The sequence below is a fragment of the Hyalella azteca genome, unplaced genomic scaffold (assembly GCF_000764305.2).
Source record: "Hyalella azteca isolate HAZT.00-mixed unplaced genomic scaffold, Hazt_2.0.2 contig3835, whole genome shotgun sequence".
Taxonomy (NCBI): Eukaryota; Metazoa; Arthropoda; class Malacostraca; order Amphipoda; family Hyalellidae; genus Hyalella; species Hyalella azteca.
In genome coordinates, this window is record NW_025934069.1 from 1 (window position 1) to 23,196 (window position 23,196).

The 23,196-nt window shown below is 41.3% G+C and overlaps 2 protein-coding genes across 2 annotated transcripts; one reads left to right on the forward strand and one right to left on the reverse strand.

Annotated features, from left to right (window-relative positions):
* Positions 1 to 3,201: 3,201 nt before the first annotated feature.
* Positions 3,202 to 4,981, forward strand: LOC108665766 (the record flags this gene model as incomplete). Its single annotated transcript, XM_018152562.2, is given in 1 exon segment — positions 3,202 to 4,981. A coding segment is annotated over 1 exon segment (1,663 nt), but the record flags the coding sequence as incomplete, so codon positions are not given.
* Positions 4,982 to 10,536: 5,555 nt separating this feature from the next.
* LOC108665765 lies at positions 10,537 to 22,974 on the reverse strand. Its single transcript, XM_047879790.1, has 7 exons — positions 22,966 to 22,974; positions 20,208 to 22,676; positions 18,376 to 19,450; positions 16,314 to 16,952; positions 11,829 to 14,656; positions 11,376 to 11,538; positions 10,537 to 10,709 (listed from the first exon to the last, which is right to left on the reverse strand). The coding sequence occupies exons 1-7, from the start codon at positions 22,972 to 22,974 to the stop codon at positions 10,537 to 10,539; spliced, it is 7,356 nt and encodes a 2,451-aa protein (XP_047735746.1).
* Between the last annotated feature and the right edge of the window lie 222 nt (positions 22,975 to 23,196).

Genomic DNA, 23,196 nt, shown 5'->3' on the forward strand with positions numbered 1-23,196 from the left:
GATTTTCCTGCCTGCCTAGGGGACGCTCTTGGGAAGAAGGGACGGTTCCCCTGTCAAAGGAACGACATATCGTCTCATTCTTGGCGTCTAGGATATCTGCTCGTCGTGCGTCGGAGGTGTCTATTTATAAATTATATTATATATTTTCTATTGGTCGAAGTTTGTTTCTATGGCTAGAGTTTGCCTTACATTTCCAGCTGTTTATTGAAAAATTATCATCCTTCGGTTCATCTAGAATTCCAGTGTATCTTCGCATGCGTTTAATCTTCTCATCATTGTATTTATTGGTTGATTTCCGGCTTAAGTTGGAGTTGTTTGACTGCTGATAGGACGTTCGAGGACAGCCATGGAGGATTGAGTCTAGTTTATAAATTAATTTAATCAATTAACGGTTAAGCCATTATATAAATAAACTAAACTTGATTAAGGAATCGTATTCCTTAAATTCAATGGTTTTTATTGCCGTATAGAGATCACTTAGGGATCTTGTTGAAAAATAGCAAAAACATGATGGAAAACAATCGTCTTGCTTTCATTCATTTGTCATAGCACAGGCGATAACTTTTTTCGCTATCCAGGCTCATGCTGACGCTGCTCCTTCTGCTCTTTGCTGCTGTTCCCTTTTCATTTTGCAGAGTTAGTGTTAGTAAGGTTTTAAATTTACTTCTTCAGTGAGTTCTGTTGACGTTGCATTAAGAATCATTTCGGTTCAGCTTCGCCTAATTGTTTGTTACTTTTGTGAAAAAAGTTTTCCGTGAATTTAATTGCATGTCGAATATGCAAGCAGGGTTACAACAATAGAATTTTTTATGTTGTTATCTAATTGTTCATTGATTTTCCTATAGGCCACGATTTGCAGTCACTTTTTTAATGTTAGGTCATTAATGGAATATTTGTATAATTTATCAAATCACTGGAAGCAAGAGATTTTCTACTCAACTAAAACATGGTGGTCACTCAAGAATTTCATCAAACTTATTCCTTTGTAATCAATACAAATTATTGCCCGAACCCTGAGTTATTTTGAGAATGAATAATTTATTTATTGAAGCAGTCTTGCCCGGTCTCAGGAAAGGATAGCAAGAGATTTTCTACTAAACTAAACAAGGTGGTCACTCAAGAATTTCACCAAACTTATTCCTTTGTAATCAATACAAATTATTGCCCGAACCCTGAGTTATTAATATGAATAATTTATATATTAAAGAAGTCTTGCCCGGTCACAAGGAAGGTTGCGCTGACCTCGTAGCGGTTCACAACTCTCTACTGCAGGACGCCCGGCCTAGAGAACCTGCAGCCAGCAGCTCTCACTAGCTCCACCGCCACGCTAGGGAGAGGGCGAGAATACCTCTCTCCCCATAATAAAGTAATGCATACAAATCAGTGATCTCAAGCTTAAGTCAGTGAATATGTATGAAAAATTATTATTTTGTGGGGTTTGGCCCCTTGCAGAACCGCAAATTGTGTCGGAGGGAAAACCTCGCAAACGATTCGGGCCCGGGCTATGTTGTGCCTTGTTTGACATTAAGTGGGACTTCAAAAAGTACTGGTGATTACCCTCAAAAGACATGATACGCAACAAAAATTTAGGTTTTGGCCAAAATTAGCACTTGAAACAAAATTGAACGCGATTATTTAATCATTTGAAACGATGATTGTCTTATGATGCGCATGCTGGTGCTTTGATGAAACCGTGCCTGCCTCTTAATATGGATAATTTCTGAAAGAGAAATTCAGTGAAATGGTTGAAACTTGATAGCCCCTGCCTCTGGTAATCTCACAGAAACGAGTGTTCCATCTCTTATGTTTCATAATGAGCAACTAATAGAACAAAGTTCATGCTATCCGAAAATGTCTTGTTGAAGTTTTTAAAAATGTTAACCATCAAGCGTCAGGTTTGATCATATTCTAATTCAAAGGAATATTTATTGTTCAATAATTGATTACGAAAAATTTTCTAATAAAACTTACTTTTTAGAAAAAAATATTTCCCAAGTTGACGTGGTAGAGATTTCAACGATATAGTTTTCTGAAATATTGATCGATCATGATCTTATAAGCAACCTATCTAGTTNAACTATGTGGAGTAGCAGCTTGTGTGCTGAAGCAGTGTTGGTTTAAAGTTCGTGTGGTGAGATAGGTCAATTGACTACAGCTGCTTAGATGCCATGATGACAATATCTATAGCATTTAGATGGTTGATGTTGGCTCCAGGGCTGATTTGAGCGTTAATTTGCTGGTCTACGGCTGCGCACCCGTCCATTTGTAAATAAGCAATAAAAATTTCTAAGCTAGGGAAGAACAGAGTAATGTATTCCGAACGTTTTTTTTTAAATAAACAAAGAAAAAAATGAATTTTGATGAAAAATGTTCATAATGATGTCAGGTAAATGTTTATAAATGGAGACTAAATTAATACACTGTGGGAATATTGACATGATTTAAGTGAGTAGCATGCCACAATATTGATGAATCACTTCAACAATTTATGTTGTGAAATGTTTAAAATATTTTGCATCTCTGGTTCTCCGCTGGTGGCAAAAATTCAATTGCGCTCTAGAATAATTAACAGGTAATTATTTTTGGACAGATCATTTGAGAACATAGAAATTTAATAAAGTAAGAACTTTTATAAAGCTCCTTAACCTCATCATAGGGAATTTGTGTCCTCTAACATTTGTGATAGACTACTTTCAAACCTACCCGCGATAATTTGAATTTCACTATCTATGTAATTTCCAAATTTTTCATTTCAATTTCTCTTTATCCTTAGGATTCTCTGTCGTGAAAATGAATCGAATACAAAACATAAGTAGAATTTACTATATTTAATAATAGAATGACAACTTCAATACGATCGATCCCTCGCTACTGGGGGTCATTTGTATTCAATAAAAAATTACGGCCTTTTGTGCTAACCATCATAATGTTGGCATTCCTCAGTGCAACTTTTCAGTTTCAAGATAATTCTCTGATCCTAGACGTAAAAGATCCATCGATATTTTCCTCACATTTTCCATCAACTTCTCAGTCCCGAGGCCATTTGAAGATCTTCTTTACCAGGGAACCATTCTTCCAAAATTACTCTCGACACGAAGAAATGATGCCAGAATCAAAATCATCATCAAAGAGATTCATCTTCGACGGAAACCCTGCCCATCCTGTCTTCAGACAACAAGGGTTGCCACGAGATACTGATATTCAAAGCGGTTTCGAGCAGCCGGCAGCTCCAGATCCCGAGTATGGTCCCCAAAATTTCGTGGGATATCAGACGAGTCGAAAGAAGGAAGATTGGCGCCCTAATCTGATACATAAAACGGCTCAGATAAGTGGAGTTACTTCCACAAAGCCTCATCTTTACACAGACTATGACAGGCTAAGGAATGAGAATATTTTAAAACAGCTTGTTCCTTTTCACAAGAGTTTAGATGAAGTAGATAGTGTAATAAAAGAGACATCAAATTCGTCACCGAACACCAAACCCATTTTGATCAGTCAAGTCAATTCCGAAGTTGTCAAGCGAGCCACTTCCACTGAGTTGCATTCTCTATCTTCTTCAGTATTAACAGCGCATAGTGATGCCAAATGGACAAGAATAACTGATGACTTGTACGTCTATAGTTCGTTCTGGGACGACCGAGCGGCCTTTCATGCCCCTTTCTCTAGGACGTTAGGAATACTCAAATATAACGAGAGCTTCGCTGTGAAGCAGGGATTTCAACCTACTGGTGAATTGAAGCCAGAGGCTGCGAATGTTATCTGCTATTTGTGGCATTCATCCTACAATCAACCAGTGGTCGGTAGAGTAACAATTTCGTTCTATGAGGAACGCTTTGATTCATTCGTAGGGATCTTCCTCAAGTGTCATCCTCCATTTCCAGCGAACTTTACTCATTCAAGCGATCAAGCTTCAACAATGCGATCTATTTCTAACTTTTATGCCGTTTCGTTCATTCCTAAAGTCTCGATTGACTATCCTCACAAAATGATTTACTTTGAAAATTCATCTCCAGACGCGAATAGACCAAGGAATACGCGTAGTTCGGCTGTGTGCGTTCGTCCATTGTACGGTCCCTACAACGGTACTGACTCTCTACTTCAGTTCGTGATATACTACTCAGCTGTTTTGCACGTTAATCAATTTTATTTTTATGACCTCGCGATGTCTCATTCAATAAAAGAGCTAATGAGGAAGCTCCAAGATGCGGGGATGGCCCTTGAAGTAATATCTTGGAATTTGCCTACTGGAAGCTGGTCAGAGCTATGGGACTATGGCTCCCTGTCAGCCATGAACGATTGTGTGTATCGCGCCATGAGGAAATTTGACCACGTCATTATAGTAGATATAGATGAGTTCTTGGTATCTAAGACCAAATCCAACGTTGCAAATATTTACGAAAGCGTACTGCGTCAAAAAACTGGTAAGCATGGCGATGCCGTACTCGTTCCCAACGTCTTTTTCTGTTCGGAATTCGCGGGCAACCTCGAGCCAACAGGGAAGAAGATCACCGGAGCTCCAAGCTATCGCTTCAAGTTACCCATATTCAAGAAAGTCATTCGTGAGTCACGCGCCTGGCCTGCGACTATCCGTTCTAAGTTATTACTCACGCCCGGCACGGTAGAATCTGTTGGCCACCACATGGTGAACCATTTTGTAGCACCTTCGTATATAAACCTAGGAGCATCAACGTCACAGGTTGTCATGAATCACTACCGCGACTGCAAAGGTCTGCATCACGGCCTCAACAACACAGGACTTACCGTTCTCGGACAGCCCACTGCCCGCGACATCACCATGTTGAAATACGTGGACATTTTCATGAAAAGTAAACTGATGAAAAAGTTCAAGGAATATTTACTGTGATATTTATTTTCTGTCATGTGTTTCGTTACGTAACATCTTTAAGGTAATTTTCCGAAGACCATTCTACAGTTATCTGCATTTTTACATAATAGAGACTAAGGCAAAATCTATTATAAAATATTTGAGAATTTTTCGTTCGTATTATTCTCCGGTCGACAACCCGACACGTTCATAGGTCGGTAATGTTCTCGTGAAATTGTTAAGAGTCGTAGTGGCTCACTAATATATGCGTCACGAACACATATGCATTTCAACATTTTTTTCTAAACGCGCCTTACCAAAAAATTATGACAATAAGTGATGACATTTATCGGAGTATTATATGCGACGCATAGTAGCTGGCATACGTTACCTTTAATACCACGCTAATTTAAGATAGAAGTTCGCAATTTCTGAACATTGATCCATTTCTTCACAATTCCGTTTTAGAGCATTTTCTCATATATGGAAAAAAATTCCCAATTGTGCTTGTCATGTCCGTCCGTCCGTCTGTCCGGCCGTGACTTCACGTTTTCGTCGACGAGAAAATGCGCTCTCTATCACTCACTGGAGTGAGTAGAGTTATATTTTTTAATCATTCGGACATTATGTCTCATAATAACCAGGCAGCCATTTGTTGTCCTCGAATAAAGCTTGATATCGTCACAAATAAATCGCTGTACAGGGATCTAATGATCTCAGAATATATTAGGTGCCATGAGGCTCTCAGAGACAAGAAGGATATAAATCAGACGTGGCTCGTCTTTGGAGTTGTTTACTAACTGCATTACCTAACTAAAGCAAGAAAATAGCCTCGACAACATCAAAATTAAGCCGTGCACCGACTGAACTAACCGGGTACCTCACGCCTCATATCATAGGTTTTTCTGATCCGCACAGCATAATAATGTGATCATTTGACAATATTTTGTGATCTTTGAACACTTTTTAGTTCACGAAAAATTACACGGATTTTGCCAACCTGCCAACACACGTACAAAAAAGGGCACAAGTAATGTTAAAGCTAATACTTCATAAAACTGGCAAGTTCCCTGAAGATTTCTTCGCAAAGCTAATGTAAATAAATTCTGTGTTCGATATAAAATCCTCTAACCTTCTTCCGACCACAGAGGTGGTGCTAAAACATTCTTAATGACTGGCCAAGTGAACGAAGTTTGCCAACTCTCGTCTAAGTCTAATGGTTTGAAAAAAAAGTTTCATGACAACACAATGTCTGATGCTGCTACAGCACCGAAACGCATGCTATTTTCATGACTGTAAACAAAGAAAGTTATTTCCCATTAGAGAACTCGTGTAATTTTCTAATTTTTCTTGAGGAATTGGGCTATTATCCCGCTGAAAAACTTGCAATCGTCATAGCAAACCACAACTTTGAGAAAATGCAGAGACATCTCAACTTGGTCATAATAGTATAGGCGAAGAATAATGAAAATTTTCAACACATGGAGATATGGAAAGTCAATCTAACCGATACTTTAGAATGGAAAAACACATATGTTAACTTACACGCTCGCGTTTGATTGAAAAAAAGTACACAGGAAAAAGTTCTAGTGCGAAATCAACAAAGAAAAACGAAGTTTTTTACTTCTAAGTAACGGACGTAAACGCTGGCTCAGCATGAAGCACACCTGCAATCATGGTAACTAGAAGTTCCAAGTTGAGACTATGTTTATTCATTAGGAAAACAACGGCCCCACAATACAAGATTGGCCAAGGGTGCTGCTACTCGTAGAAATATTTCTCTCAAAGCTACAAGAACCTTCATTCACTCTTCGCCTTAAACGCTAGACTAACATCAACACAACACCAAATCTTCACTTAATATTCATTAGCATGATATTAGGAATTTATATAGAAAATAGCTCTATTGTTCATATAATTTTCTGTTTATTATCATAAATTATCACTACATATTTTACATTTTGTTACCTCCTTAAGCATAACAACCAACAAAAAAAGGGAACATCGAGGAAGGTGAGGGCCGAAGTGTCATAGTGACCTCACTACCACATAGCAATACTACACGAGCGCACTTTACATTTCTTCATCTAAAAGCGTCTAAAATTCCCTAACTTACCAAAAGCAGTACACAAAAATGAAATTTGCAACCAGGTAATACACTGAGGTGAAGCGGACACGCCACATCACGCCTAAACGGTCTCATGACCTAACGATGCACTCACGTTATGGCAATGACGGCGGCTCGACAGAATGAAATATATTCGATTTCATTCGAATCTAGAGTCGAGTTAAGCGTCATAGATGTCACTACCGTTTTCATCGTGAACTGTTATTTAAAAGTATGTTACTGGCTGCAAACAAGCAGGATCAATAGATCTGATGGATGATTAATTCAAATATTCTAATGCGAAAATTGTATGACTTCCGTACTAGACGTCATCATCGGCACATGAGTGAAATCTTCAATTATTTTTTCGGTGAATTGTCGAAACGAAACGACAAATTTCAACAGTGGAAATTCGAAGACGCAACAATGATTGAACATTGGAAGTTCAATTTCTGAGTGACGCACAACGAAAGCAACGTGAACTTTTTGGAAACTATAGTAAAAAGTGCAAAAATCTAGATCGTTTTCGAAAAGAAAAATAATTATATAATCTAGATCGAAAAGAAAAATAATTAATAAACCAATCTGCATGCAACGTCGCAGTGACTCAGATACGAGATTGTTAGTGTGGACGCAGCCAACCACACAGGATGAACAAGACGACTCGAGACTAGTAGCGAACAATTGCCCTATGCAAAGACAATAGGAAATTATCAATCAAGAGAAAATTTCAATAGATATGAACACCAAAAAATTCTAGACAAACAAACAAGTCACTCCGATATTAAAAGAAAAAATATATTCCTAAAAAATATCATTAAAAGTTTTCAAATCGACATACCAGATGACTTTATTATGGTAAAACAAAGAATCATTAGGTATTCCAGATACTCGAACACATTGGAATATAATGACTATAAAAGTTCAACCAAGGAACTGGCGCTTTACATACTGAATTACTTGAATTAGCAGGCGTAAAAATATTCAATATGTCGTGCCTCCATGAAAATGAAACCGCTGGTTTTTCTTGTACGGTCATATCAAATAACTGAAAAGTTAAATAACTTTAAATGCAGACTTGGAAAGCCTTATCAGTGATGCGAGGATCGAACTCGTACAAACCCCTCAAACAAAAAACCAATTAGTTAAATAACACGATATTACACTGCGAGGTCAGTCACTCACCAAAATTCATACTTAATAGAATTTTTTGAGAGAAATTCAAGGAATTAAAACGGATGAGGCAAACAGAAGAGTGGGGGAAGGCCAGGTGGGAAGTACGCAAATTGCCTGCAAGCCGCCCTCGTCTGGGGAAGCAGTTTAATTTCTGCTCTTACAATTGCGTACTAAATATCTACCAGCTGAGCCCATACTTTCAAAAAAAGTTAAGAGATCGTAAGTTCATCAGCCAATCATTGACGGCCTTTCAAGCAAAATTCACCAATTATTGACAAGAAAATAGAGCGTAAGTACTTACGTTCACTTAGCGAGTTTTGAAAGTATGGCCTCAGAAATTTATCGCAAACGTATAAAATAAGAAATTCTGTTTTACTACAATAAAATTCCTTTAAAAAACAGACAAAAAACTCCTAGCGATTACGTTAGTAAATTACTGAATACATAGCAGTGGGCGACATTCTAGACTCTAGAGTATCAAATACGGTGTGGGAGATGAACTGGAAACGGGAAGTTTAGTTCAGGAGCATTTGCATGTTAAATAGATTACACGGAGAATATACGGGACAGGATAAAATAAATACACAAGAATGTTCAGCAAAATGTCAGCTCCTGACTTGCCACCGAAAAGAAATAAACTACTATTTTACGAGGGACTTGCCCACCTAATTCGTACTTAATTACGCAATAAAACTGAGATAATGGAACATAAAACATAACAGATTACATATTAACACCAATTAAGGAGGAAAAAATGCTACTAACAAATATCTAAAGCGAGTACACTTGACTTGTTGAGGACAGGGCGAGAAATGTGGCTACCACAGACGAATTATGGGCCGTTGTGCCTGCGAAAATAATCAAAGCCAGCTTAGAACATGCAAAAAAACGCTATTGTTTTGCTGGATGTTTCGGAATGATGGTCCAGAAAACAATCTTACCACGGACTTCATGAAATATCTTGGAGCCGTTTAATCTTGAATTTCCTTCGGGTCTCGATATCACATTTTAATTGAATAATTCATGCATTATTCAGAGCGACGAGTGAATCAGAGGAAAATAGTTCATGGAAACGCGTGATGAATAATAAGGCCAACAAGATTTCTCTGAACGTAACATTGTATTGTTCAATAAAATACGTCGAACCAAACTGATTCTGGGTCGAAATTAAAATTTAACAACAGCCGAGACACACACCGTACGTAAATAGGGTGGCCCAGTGGTTACAGTTCAGAGTACTAGAATTGGCGCAGAGAGGCGCGGGTTCGATCCCCGCAAAATGCTGCGACTGTTCTGCGATGTTCAGAATCGGCGACAGGCCTACGGCCTAATAAACGCTGGAACCGCTATTATTATAATACGGTACGATTTGATCAGATTCGAAGGAAGGAAGATCCGTAATTTTTGCTTCCGTCGATTTTTCCCGCAGTCAACTTTTATCCCACAGGAATTCGATCCCTGTTCTCAAGTAATTAATTTTCAATTCACGAACGAATTGCAGGTTTATTTTTTATAAAATGAAGAAAGCAATATTCTTATTGATGACAATATATCATGAGATTCTACCTACCGTAGAAAATAAATAAAATAAAACCTTTTAAATTCGTTTATGACCCAACAATCGGCGTAAAATGACTAAAGTTGCTGAACATTTTCAAATTAAAGTGTAATCGTGGGAGTGTCAAACGTAGATTAAACGGTGATTGTTCACGTCATACAAACAACGCAAGATTGCAATTCACTCTGACTCCCGAGCATTCACGCCAGATTTCGAACTGGAGTCAACGTAAACAGGTTCAACATCTGATCAAAAACGTCAGCCTACGTCTAATAAGTAATAGAATTTCACCTCCAAAACTTTAAGCGCACATAACCGACCACATTTTCGAGACATTTTAGAACAGAGATTCTTGAGGATTCTCTTCTGCCTGTAGTCGAAAAGTACAAGAACTTTATACTATAATTCTCCTAAAAATATCTCAATGTTGAATGGCGATCTAACGTTCAAAATTAAAGTAAATTGGCAGTGGCAGAATATCGATGAGACAATAGATAATGTTGTCTTTAAAGTGACAATTAGCGAACATAGGCGTACGATGAATATCTCATGAAGGATAGAGGTGATTTTGCACGTCATTAACTTTGAATAACAGACTTATTAATTAAACGCGGTACCGGTACATGAAAACTTAGAAGAGTTTTCATGTACCGCTGAACATTTTACTCATAATACTGAACATTTTACTCAGTATTTAATTGGAGTATCGATGAGATAACAATTCCGACTTGCACCCCATTTTCACATTTACCTTTCATGCTGACACTCGCCAGCATTTCAACTCACATGTAAAATATCCCTCCATGCTGACACTCGTCAGCATTTCAACTTTACCTGCAATACTCATTGAACGTGAGGACATAGCACGTGTTACCTGCAATACTCATTGAACGTGAGGACATAGCACGTGTCTTCGATGCAAGCCACGCTAAGATGGTCCCGGTGCTTGGACGCGAAAATCTCATCAGACAAATCGTGCGCCTGGCGCCCCAGTTCTGTGTGCTCAGGCCGGTAGTACCATAGGATGGACATCATCATGTCACCTGTAGGAAACCGATAACATCAATAATCAGGAAAGTTTATAAATCAGAGGTCTCCAAACTATGGCCCGCGGGTCGGATCAGGCCCGCGGGTCGGATCAGGCCCGCGGCTAGGTTCCTTCCGGCCCGTCGAGAATATCTCGTAGTTCAACATAATGTGTACGAAAATCGAGTGTGGCGTTTATTTCTGGTTACGTTGACCTAAAAACAGTAAATGGGCGTGACCGGCCCGCGAAGATTTCAGAAAGCTTGCCCAAAGTTTGGAGGCCCCTGTTATAAATCATGGGAATTCATGATATAAGCATTGAACTGTCTTATTAAAGAAGTGAACTGTTTTCTAAATATTCGAACGGTAGTACCATAGGATGGACATCATCATGTCACCTGTAGGAAACCGATAACATCAATAATCAGGAAAATTTATAAATCATGGGAACTCATGATATGTATCAATCAATCGTCAGTTATGGAAAGATAGGGTTCCAAAGGTAGGATCCCTTGTGAATCAAGTCACGAAAAATTAAAAAATCGGCAACAGACCATGGGCCTATTTCTTCAATACCATCACTTCTATTCTATATAAGCATTGAACTGTCTTATTAAAGAACTAAATTGTTTTCTACATATTTGACGAAGTATACAACGATAATACAAATCTCGACAACTGACTGGTGTCAGGATCCTCCCAAAGCGCGGCGACCTTCGCCACGAAAGGCAGGTCGGCCTTGCGCGGACCAGACCTCAGCAGGACGCAGTCGCGCACGCGCACCAAGTCGCCCTCCTTGTGCTGCATGGCCGTGTAGCAGGTGCGCGTGATCAGCACTTCGTCGTTCTGATAAGATCGAAATAATAATTATAACATACCACACAGGAACAAATAAGAACAAGCCATGCTAATCTTATATTGTAGACCGTGATTTAAATCTACATAAATGAATATCGGACTCGGCCGAAAAACAGCACCGTGAGCTTATTGTCGGGCAATCAATAACTTCAAGTTACATTTAGTGAAAAACTGAATAATCTCACAAAATGGGGCACAAAATATTGCGAAGCAATATACCGGTATTTTCTCTTGAAAGATAACTATCATGCAACCCTATTCGAAAAGCCATCACTCACTCTGAGCCAAATTTTGCCTTGGTATGGCTCTCCTTCCCACGACCAGCCATGGGAATACTTTGGTTTCTTAAGCATCTTGCTCTTGCCAGTACCGCTGGACGAGCGTCTTCTTATACCCTTGGATGGAAAGGAAGGGAATGCTCCAGGACCCGCGGCTTTAGCGCCAACTCTGCTCTTCGACTCAGAGTCTCCAGCAGCAGAAGAGTTACAAGCGCCAGGCTCCGTCGAGCTGGGAACATCAGAGTCCACGTTGGACGAGTCGTGTTCATTTTTTTCTTTGAGGTAAGCCAGGAGACTATTCTTGCAGCGAGACTTGACCTCGGTTGTTTTCCGCGCCACTTTGCCTCCTTTTGCTTGCTTACTGCTTTTACTTTGCTGTTTGGACGGCTTGGTGTTTCGGTTGGGCGGGTTACTTCCTTCCCTGCTAGAGCTCGAGTCGGATTTCGTTACTTTAGTCTCATCGGCACAGGATCTTTTTACAGCACTGGGTTTGAACTTCCCTCCCTGGGCTTTGGTGTGCTCTGAGAGGACAAAGTTGAGCTGCTCGCATGAAGAAGGAATTTGACTTTGTCCACAGGACAGATTCTCGACACCCAATGCCTCGATGAGTCGGTCCACGTCTTTTTCCGGAAAATAGTTCACAGAACCGAGGTTGCCATTCGCAAGCTTGTAGTTGTTTACAGGAAATTTGTTACAATGAAAATCTCCCGAGTAGCTGGCATTTGGTGACACCTTCTCTGATTTTATTTTGGTTACAGATTCAGTTTTCACTTGCAACGACCTCTTTAGATCCAAGTTGTTTATATCTAATTTAGAATCTTTTGAATCTGCTTTGCTTGGAGACAATTTCTGAGGAGCCGACTCTTTTTCCTCAGTAATCTTTATTTTAAACTGATGAATCAAGGCAGACTGAGGACTGCTCGACTCACCATGAGCTCTCACGTTTTTTGAATCGCAACGAATATTGTTAGAGAGCGTAGAATTTTTTACTGTCACGACACTTTCATTTTCGTGGGCAGGTTTGTCTTTAATCTTGGGAGGTCTTCCTCTCTTCCTGACTGGCGAGCTGCCCGAACTTGTGCTGCTTTGCTGACTAGTAACGAGATTATTTCTACTTTTGGCTTCATCGTTTGGGACCAAATCAACTTTTCTCTTGGTACTGGTAAAATTAGGTGCTACACAACCATTATCAGCATTATTTTCAGTCACCTCTGCCTTTATGTGTGTGGCAAGTTTCTTTTGGCCGGGGGAAATATTTAGAGGCTTGGCTCTTGCAGTTGCATTTTTAGACTGGGAATGAGCGGGCACCATTTGACATAACAGATGTCTGGCACCAAAGCGCGGGTTAGGAGAGTTAGAATTGCTGCGTTCAAGACTAGTACGGCTGGTATGTATGACCTTGCTCGAAGAAGAAGACCGACTTAAAGGACGATCAACACTGGAAGACAACTGGCTATCATGTTCTACTATCGAAGTGCTAGAAACTGAAACTGAGCACGAAGCAGGCAAGAAAGAAGAATTAGAAGAGAACTGCAGGTCTGACTGAGAAAGAAGAAGAAGGTCATTGGCAACCGAGAGGTCCGTGGCATCATCTGACGGGAATGGAAGACAGGGGCTGTCAGAATCCCGAGAATCTTGACCTAACAAAGGCCTGGAACTTGTTGACATAAGAGGAGATGACGCACTCGTCGTTGCCTGAATGTCTTCAGAGCTCATTTGCGTTCGGTCTATGACTTCGATATCGGATGCTTTGTCCGAGCAGGAACCAGCAGACGAATCCACTTCTTTGACGATCATCGAAGCGCTCAGATGAGGCAAGGCTGACGCAATAGACCGCCTAATATCGCAGGAGTTTTTAAGGTTACCTCTGTGATTGGCTCCAACGCCATTGCAAGTAGCACTCATCTTACTGTTATAAACATCAGAAGCGGGTTTAAGTCTCTGATTGCTGAGGATTTCTGGAGGCGGTGGGGGCTTTTTTGTTCGGATGTTTGCCGACGCATCACGCAGCGCAGCGGTTGTAGGTGCAAGTTCATCTTTGCTGTCCAAGAGAGGGTTGCTCGTAGTCGAGTTTATAGAAGGCACTTGCGGCGATGACTTTGCATGCGGACTGACTCTCAGAGAAGTCTTGCTGTTGTTCGAGGAGATTTTGGCGGAAACCAGTGACTGAGTTTCAGAGGAAACTTGCAACATTGGAGAGGAGTCCTCTTGACTGAAGGGTGAGGAAGGCAGAACGTTGGCGCTCGTGATGGTGCATGAGTTTAACTTACGAAGATTGGCTAAAGTGGCGGCGATGGAAGAGTTCGCGGCAGAAATTTCCCTCTTGCTCGTACAAGACATCGTGGATGACGATGAATCCCTCTTAGATTGTACATCGTTAGATGAAATTTTGGTTTTCGTTAATCTTTGGCTATCACACATAATAAAAGAAGACTTAGAATCTTCTTCCGAATATGAAGAACTTAAAATCCCGGGATGTGAGGCCGGGCTAGACTCTCGCGCTGACCTCCCCGAAGAATCCGGCGACTGTTGCTGGCGGCGACAAGAAGACGGAGGAGAACATTCCAAGTCGATCAGCTCAGCGTTCTTTGCTGTCACGCCGGCCGTTCCTTGCTTCAAAGACCCTAGCTGAGAAGACAAGTGCTTGCTGGTTGGCATGGCTGCAGTTTTTAACGCTGGTTGCCGAGATTTTGATGCCGCGTCCTTTGATAACTGTGACGGCGGCCCGTGGCTGGCCTGCGAAGGAGAAGGTCTCGACGCAAAAGGTCCTCCTGGACCAGGGTTCTTGCCCATTTCGAGTCTGACGCCACAGCAGCCACCAGCGACACCTGTAACAATATTAATGCTGTTGACTATTGTACATTTACTGAAACTTTCACACAAAAAACTCGTGTTGTCAATTTTAATTTCATATTAGGAATATCATATGGTTACATCTTCAAAATAAGTTTGATTTACTCGGTGAAGCAGAAAAATTAAAAATCTGATAAACAGAAACAGTTTAAACAAAGCAGTTCTAAAAATATCTGGAATAAACAGTGAATGACGTATAATATTTTAGTTAATGAAAAATTACGTAATTGCTACCCAATTACCCTCACAAATTATAAAACGACAGATACGCGGTTATAAAACATCACAAATAGAAGTATAAATAGGGCATCATATCAAGACATAACTTTCATTTAACATGCTAAAGATTTACATAACAATACTTGAAAAACAAGCGTGATAAACGTTTATTTTAAACGAAATTAAAATAAAGATTATAGTTTTTTATCGTAATATAGAGTCATCAGCAGCATGCAGTAGGATCGATTCAAAGACCGGCGTTAAGAACGTTTCTATTGAAAAAATTATCGAGACATCAACGGAGAATAAACTAACACAAGAAGAAGACTACGTGTGAATCAAGTACTACCGTCCGTCTACATACTGTTAAGCAGCTACAATACACCTGAATAAAAATAGAAAAGAATATTATATTGAAACAAAACCTTAGTACCTTAACAAAATATGGGGACCGCCTAGACTCCGGCCGAATATATGTATATAGTCACTACACTCGAAGCAAAGTTATTCTGGGGCAAAGTTATTCTGGGTCTGCTTGGCCACCCGATCGGAATCAGTTTCTGGTCAGAATCCCTTTTCAGACTTTATTATCGCCTGAGAGTAGGGCAAGAGTTGGCCGAGCCGAGTCATACCGAGCTAGCAAGCTGCCCAGAGGCTGCCCTTCGAACCCTGAGCCGAAGCAGACATAGAGAAGCTGATTTACGTGCTCCCGAGTCCTAGGCGGCCCTAATGCTGGGTCGCTCATGTCTCTAAATTTTGTTAAGGATATGGTTACATTGGATAAACTTCTACAACGTAGCCAGGCCAAAGAGCTTGGGTAAGCATCCCATGAGTACAAATGATGAATGCATTCAACATAGGAGAAGTGTAAAGAACAAAAATTTGTGTACCCATTTTACTAAACCAAGTCTTTCAAACACCGAAATGAATTTAAATAGATCGAGGGCGCAATTAAGTGAAAAAAAAGAATTGAATGAAAGATACGAACATCGAAAAAAGAAATAATTAAAGAAAAAAAACGGACAAAAATAAGAGGATAAAGCAGCAACTTGATTTTTTTCTACCATGCATCAAATACAAACAAGAAGATAAAAGGTGGACTGATGGTGCGGAAGAAAAGTCGGAAGAAAAACTTTCAAAACTACTCTAGGTAGAGTTTATTTGTAGGAAAAACACCACAAAATAAACTCTAGAACTTTATTTGGTGGGATAGTTACCGATAAAATAAACTTGATAAGCATTTAATCGAGTAGAGTTAAGTGGGTAAAAAATCATATACAAATTATTCCATGAAGGCTTGTCAACGACGAAGGCGCGAACAGAAAAAAATACACGAGCAAACTCGAGCAAAGATGAACGAAAACGAACAAAGAAAGTGAAGCAAAACTGACACACTGAGAACAGTGAGCGTACCGATGGGTTCAGTTGGCTCGGTGAAGTCAGGGTAAGGAGGAGGTGGAAGAGAAGGACGGTAAGGAGTCCGAGGAGATCCAGAGGTGCCATTTCCTCCAGGAGGAACAGAAGGATTGCCAGAAGGAGGCGGTGGAGGAGGCAGTGCTAAAGGATTAGTTTTCAGAGAATGTGATTGAAACGAGTAACTTTCGTACTGTGGAGGATAAGGTACATACTGTCCTCGTTGAGGATAACCTTCAATGGATTGGGGGTAACTGGGACCTTGGTAAGGTTTGTTATTGGCATATGCAGGAGGAGGATATCCTTGGTACGGAGGGTAGGAATAAGAGGGTGAGGCGTAGGACTCGGCGGAGGGATAGGAAGGAAGTGGAGAGGAGGAGCGAGAAGAGTTTGATGGAGGAGCACGAAGAGCGGGTGAAGAAGCATAAGGAGGAGACGTGTACGGAGGAGACACGTCGGTAGTGGAATAGATGGGAGCAGAGAACGGAGGGGAAGAATATGAAGGAGAGGAAAATCCTGAAGAGGAAAAAGGGACGTTTGAGAGGCAGCCTCCCGAAGACCCGGGTGCGGACACTGGTGCTTTGTAGGAGGAAGTTTCGCCGACGCCCGTGGGTATGGGGCCCGTCACGGGCTGGTAATCTGCACACAAGTGTCCCATACACTACAATGGGACTGTACTCTTCCATATACCACATGAAACACAATCTGCACACAAGTGTCCCATACACTACAATGGGACTGTACTCTTCCATATACCACATGAAACACAATCTGCACACAAGTGTCTATACACTACCATGGGACTGGACTCTTCCATATACCACATGAAACACAATCTGCACACAAGTGTCTATACACTACAATGGGACTGTACTCTTCCATACACCACATGAAACACTCAACATTGCGAGGCGACCATCGCACCTTTATAATGTCCCCCCACTGCATGGTGCTCATTAGTCTGTGCTAGGTTCTCGGCACCACGAGAAACATTTAACAACACAGTGAAGAGCTTAGTTGCGTGAGACATATAGGGGAGAATGAGGTTCCTCCCATGCATTTAGTTATAAATAAAACGCGTGTAGCTGGCAGTATTGCATCAAATTAACCACAAGTCGAACAAATATATGACGGTTAGTCAATGAAACATGTGAGTGTAGAGCCCAAATGCAGAGATTGTAGAGGAAAAAAAGAATGAATTGACTTAGAACTTCATGGAAATGGAATGCAGAAGTTTTAGATTCTCAAAATCCCATACATTATAAAAGTAATAAGAAAATCCATTTAAAATCGTTCTGAGAGGCAAAGTCAACGTCGAAAATTGTCCCAAGTAAGAATGTTAAACCTTACCCAAAAACCATACAAGATGATATAAGTATAAGTAACAACATAGCGAGTTTACTTACATCGTAGTCTTCAATTGCCACTTTGTGTTATAGCAATCATAAAACTAACAGAGTGGGAAAATGTGTCACGCTATCATTTGTAATGAGAGGAGCGGTTGTGGTAGAAGAATGCGTGGATAATCTATTTTTCAGGCTTTGGCTTTCAACTTCTCGTAATTTAATAGTGAGATTAAAACCAAGTACGCATAGAATATAAGCGTGATGATGCTGAGAGATAATTATAAAATAAAGTAACAAGTCATAGAAATTGGATAAATCGAAAATTGTACCTGGGAAAATTTAGAATTTCAAAATTAAAGATTCTACTAGTTAAAAAATTTGATTTCATGGTTTAACTTTGTAATGAAAAATATTTTTACTTACTTCGGAGTTTTAATTTTAACAAACTGACGCTCCTAGCTAAATAAAAAGAGGCCAAACAGATTTAATAAATAAGGACCCCCCAGCAAGATTTCAATGACACAGAAATCAAACTGGAAACAAAATGATCCTGTGAATCATGAGACATTCACGCGTCAGGTTGCGCAGCAGTAAATACTGGCAATAAATTTAATCAATAAATTCACGCGTCAGGCTACGCAGCAGTATTGTCGTAATAAATTTATTCAATTAAATAAATATAATCAATAACGCAGACAACAAAATTGAAGTCTCACCCGTGACGGCAGGCACGGCCGGCGCGGTGAAGGCGGACTGATGTCGCTCGTTGGCTTCCGCCAAGGCGGACGGCGACATAAGCTTGCCGGCGTCCGGCGAGAGTCCTGGAGGAGGGTAATGGTACTGAGGGTGCGGCGGCTGCTGCAGCTGATGTTGGTGGTGGGGGGCAGGTAAAGGAGCCATGTGGGCGTCGTCGGAGGGCGGCATAAAGTTCGCAGCGTTGGCCGGGACCATGGGAGGTCGGCATGTAGGGGTTTGGAACTGTTGCTGGTGCCGGGGCAGATTCATCGGTTGTTGCTGCAGCTGATGATGATGTTGCTGCTGATGTTGCATTTTAACTTGTGTTCGCATGTGTTGCTCAGTTTGCATCTGTTGTTGGTGATGCGCAAATTGATGTTGAGGCGTCAGACTATTGACAGCCGAAGAACATGGGACATTTATGCGTCCTCCGTTCATCTGCTTAGAAGAGATCTGCTGATGTTGGTGCATCATTCGTTGTTGATGTTGTGGGTAATACTGCTGCATTTGTTGATGGTTGTTGTGCATGTAATGCTGTTGCTGCTGCTGCTGTTGGTGGTGTGACACGGGTGGCTGAAGTTGCTGAGGCTGTTTTTGAACAGCCACTTGCTGCTGCTGCTGTTGCTGCTGTGGTTGAGTCCTGCCACTGACCGCGGCTACAGTGGGAGGCGCTGCAGAGGCAGGCAGAGGAGGAGGAGGATATGGGGGTGAGTGGGGCTGCAGGTATTGGTGTTGTGGTGACGATGGGGAGTACGGGGAAACTTGTTGCGGCTGAATCGGGTAGCCAGGTTGTGGTGACGATGGATTGATGTTCATGTGGTGGTGAGGATGATGCGAGTGAACGTGATGGTGGTGGTGATTAAGGTGATGAGTGGGGTAGTGGGGCGGCATGTGAGTGGACTGGAAGTGAGTGTGGCGAGAGGGTTGTAATAGAGGGGCAAGTGAGGAAGGCTGGTCGACCGTTGGCTGCATGCCTGAGAGCGCTCCAAGAGGGGAGTAGCTGACCGTAGACTTGGACACCACGGACGGGCCTGGGGCGCTGCTATACACCACGGGCTGCGACGTAAACGAAGATGCCATGAATAATGAACCAGGTTATCCTTCACAACTTGAAGCTGTTCTATATTGAACAGCTCTAAATTCTAGATATATGTATAGGAAAATGTGGGTTAAACTAATAAATTGATTAGTGAATTTATGAACCAGGTTATCCTTCACAACTTGAAGCTCTTCTATATTGAACAACTTTAAATTCTAGATATAGGTTGAGGAAAATGTAGGTTAAGCTAATAAATTTATTAGTAAATTCATGGTTCATCTTACAACTTACTCGGTATTTAGAGAACTACAGGCATCTGTATTAAATTTCGGATTTAGTCTGATACTAAAAGATCGAGATTTTGGGCCAAATAACATATGGATGAAATTCTTTCCATGCGGCAGACATTTCAATGACCATCAGTAAAAATTAATTAGGCATAAATAATAACGACTAGGAAGTTCCGTTTAGTAGCAGTTTAATGACCAACTACCTCAATATTTGTACAAGCTTAAAAATCTATAAATAGCATCGCACAAGGGGAGAAATATATGTGTGTTTTTAATTAGAATAATTACCTGTACGTAATGAGTTTAAAAATCTAATAAATAGCACAAGGGGAGAAACATACGATTGTTTTAAATTAGAATAATTACCTTTAAATAAGTTTAAAAATCTATAAATAGCATCGCACAAGGGGAGAAATATACGTTTTAAATTAGAATATATATGTTAAAATTAGAATATATTGTATGTTTTAATTAGAATAATTACCTGTACGTAATGGGTAGGCGGGATGAAAGCCGTGGGTGGAGCGCCGGTCGAGTAAGCCGTGCACTTTGTGGTGGTCTTGGACTTCCTCTCGTGCACGACGGTCGTGGTTTGGCGGTCCCCAGCAGCAATGCAGTGCGGGGACGCCCCTGCCTGGGGCGCTGTAGGAGGCAACGTGTCTGTCTGAGTTGTGATGTATGTGATCGTAGACTCGACTATCATGCCTCCGTCTTCGGGACTTTTTGGAATGATTTCGTCGTGGTTTAACTCGGACCCGTCGGTGACGTTATCATCGTCATCGTCCCTGTCTGTGTCGTCGTGGGTTGTGCTTCGTTCACTGTGTCTCTTGACTTTCTTCTTGACGATGATCCGCTCCTCGACTTCTGTCTCACGAGTGCCTTCGGCTTTCTTAAGTTTCTTAGTGGTTTCCTGTACAGTGATCACGCTGCTCCGAGAAGACTTCGAGACTTTGCTCTTGGTTGACTTGTAAGAAATTTTTCTTTTGATGTTTAGGTTCGTAAATTCGCTTTCTGCAGAAGAGCTTGCAGCATGCGAAGGCGTTCGCTTGCGAGACTCAACGCAATAACTTGCAGCCATGATAGCGGAGGCGTTCAAACTGGCCATTCTCTTGGTGACGACCATGTCACGGATGTCCATCTGCACATCGAGCTCCCCTCTGCGTTTCTTGCGGACGGTTTTCATCTTCGCTGCGGAGTTATCCTTCTTCCGCTTGCCAGGCTGGAGGCGCCGGATGTGCACAGTATCGTCGTCGCTATCGTCTTCGTCGGAATCGTCATCGGTGTGACGCTTAGCGATAGTTGATTCGGTCCTCAGCACGAGACTCATCTCCTGCTTCTTGGGCTCGTGTCGGGGCGCATGGAATGGCATTCTTGCGTCCTCGTTCATGCAGTGCATCACGGCACGCGCGTTCAGACTCGCCATGCGCGCCGTGCGACGCAGGGGCGACGGCGACGACTCTGGTGAAGGCTTCACTGAACGCTGGACTGTGATTTTACTTTTCTTTGCAAGCAAACGGCCTTTCTTTTTCTTCCCGTCAAATCCTTCCCCATCACTTTCACTCTCCTTGCTACTCTCATCGTCTTCAGAAGCAAAAGTGACGGCTTTTCCAGGACTCATATTCTTCAAATTTTTATGCGAAAACTTCTTTTTCTTCGGCCCCATTTTTCTCTTCAAAACGACGCCACTTTTCTTCGAGCCATCTTGTTTCTTAGCGTAATTAACATCATCTTCCGACTCCTCATCGTCAGCGCACGAGTCTTCTTTCATTACTCTCTCTGTGGCAGGACAATCCTGTGTCTTTGTCGCATTTGACTTGGGAGTAGAAGTGCATATAGGCGAACCAGTGCACTCTACTTCAGATGTCACATCATCTTGCTCCATTTTGACGCGAATCAAGACGCTTTCTATTGCACTGCGAACGTTAGAGCTGCAATCGTTGTCTTTCGGTTTTTTAGGCGAAGACTTCTTGACACTCGGGGACTGGAGTTCAAAGGTTTCCCAACCCGAGTCTCCGGCAGTAGATTCCATCTGCATAATTCTCGCAGTTTTATTCGAAGTTGATTTGTTCTTCTCGAGCTTGAGGGCCTGACGAGCGGTGCTATAGTCCTCGAACTCTGATGAACCATCGTCGGTGTTGTACACATAATGGTCAACTTCTGCGCTCACCAATGCTGCGAGTCGTTTTACTTTCATTTCACGCGACATAATTTCTGCATCTTCATTTGACTCGCCCTTCAACTTTGCTTTAGGTCCTTTAACCTCTTTGGAAACCTTCGCAAAAGGATCATTTTTCTTTGATGCATTAGAACCTTCTTCATCAATTTTATTTTTGACTTTGTTCTTGCTACCCTTTGGGCGGCCTCTTTTCTTAGCCACTTTGTCGGGAGCACCAATCAATAACTTCTTTTTACACTTCTTTGTTGAGGGCGACTCGGCCTCAGGCAATATAGCCTCTAATTTCGTCGGGGTGTTCGCTCCAGGAGTCAAATTATTTGTTTCTCTATCTTCCTCGCCAGTAACGACAGCATTTCCGTAATCCAGCATGAGAGCCTTGCGCTTTTTGGGCGGTAAATTTTTATACATAGCTAAATTCACTGAATCTTTCAACTTTTTCTCGGATATTTTCCCATCTTTCTTCATTTTATTCTTAGACGACACGGTTTTTGGCTTAACTTTCAATTTCTTGGCAGGAGAAGTTTTTTCGGTCTTTGAAAGCTTACCTTTGGCGCAACCAGCTTTTGATTTATTATCCGGCGTCCGGGGTGAGGGAGGTTCTTGGGTAGCCTTGGAAGGGCTGCCGGGTTTACTCTTCATCGGCGGGCTCGGCAAGGCGTTCGTCGGACTGCGAGTCTTGTCCTCTGCTGAGGTGTCGCTCTTCTTGGACTTGGAAGAACCTTGCAGAGTTAGGGGACTGGGCTTCTTGGAGGGCTTCTCGGCAGTCTTGGGGGATTTCTGGAGCAGAAAAAAAACTTGGATTGGTATGAAAAATCGGGGTTTTTCACTGATTGACATGAATAACACATCACTAATTAATTAAAACACAAATTTTCATGTTACATGCTAATAAAATAATCACAAAACTCTTCGTATGTTACATTATTTAAATAAATCCGACTGCTTTCAATTAATTATACCTGACCAATTAACTTAGATGCCATAAAAACGAATTCCAGACAGCATTGTTCCTAAGTATACCTACTCAAGAACTATTCGTGTGCTTCAAAATCGAATAAACATTTACCATATCCATGGTGACAAGGAAGCGTTGTTGAGAGCTGATCAAGAGTGTTATATTACCTTGTTCATGAGCGCTGTTGAGAGCTGATCGAGAGTGTTATATTACCTTGTTCATGAACGCTGTTGAGAGCTGATCGAGAGTGTTATATTACCTTGTTCATGAAATTCAACATGTCAACACCATTCAACATGTCAACACCATTCAACATGTCAACACAATTCAACATGTCAACAC

Excerpts from the sequence above, each read along its gene's own strand:
- LOC108665765 (XM_047879790.1), bottom strand. Across the intron at positions 14,657-16,313 it reads CGAGCCAACTGAACCCATCG|GTGTCGCTGGTGGCTGCTGT; the intron begins GTACGCTCACTG and ends ATATTGTTACAG. Across the intron at positions 11,539-11,828 it reads AAGGCAAAATTTGGCTCAGA|AACGACGAAGTGCTGATCAC; the intron begins GTGAGTGATGGC and ends CGATCTTATCAG.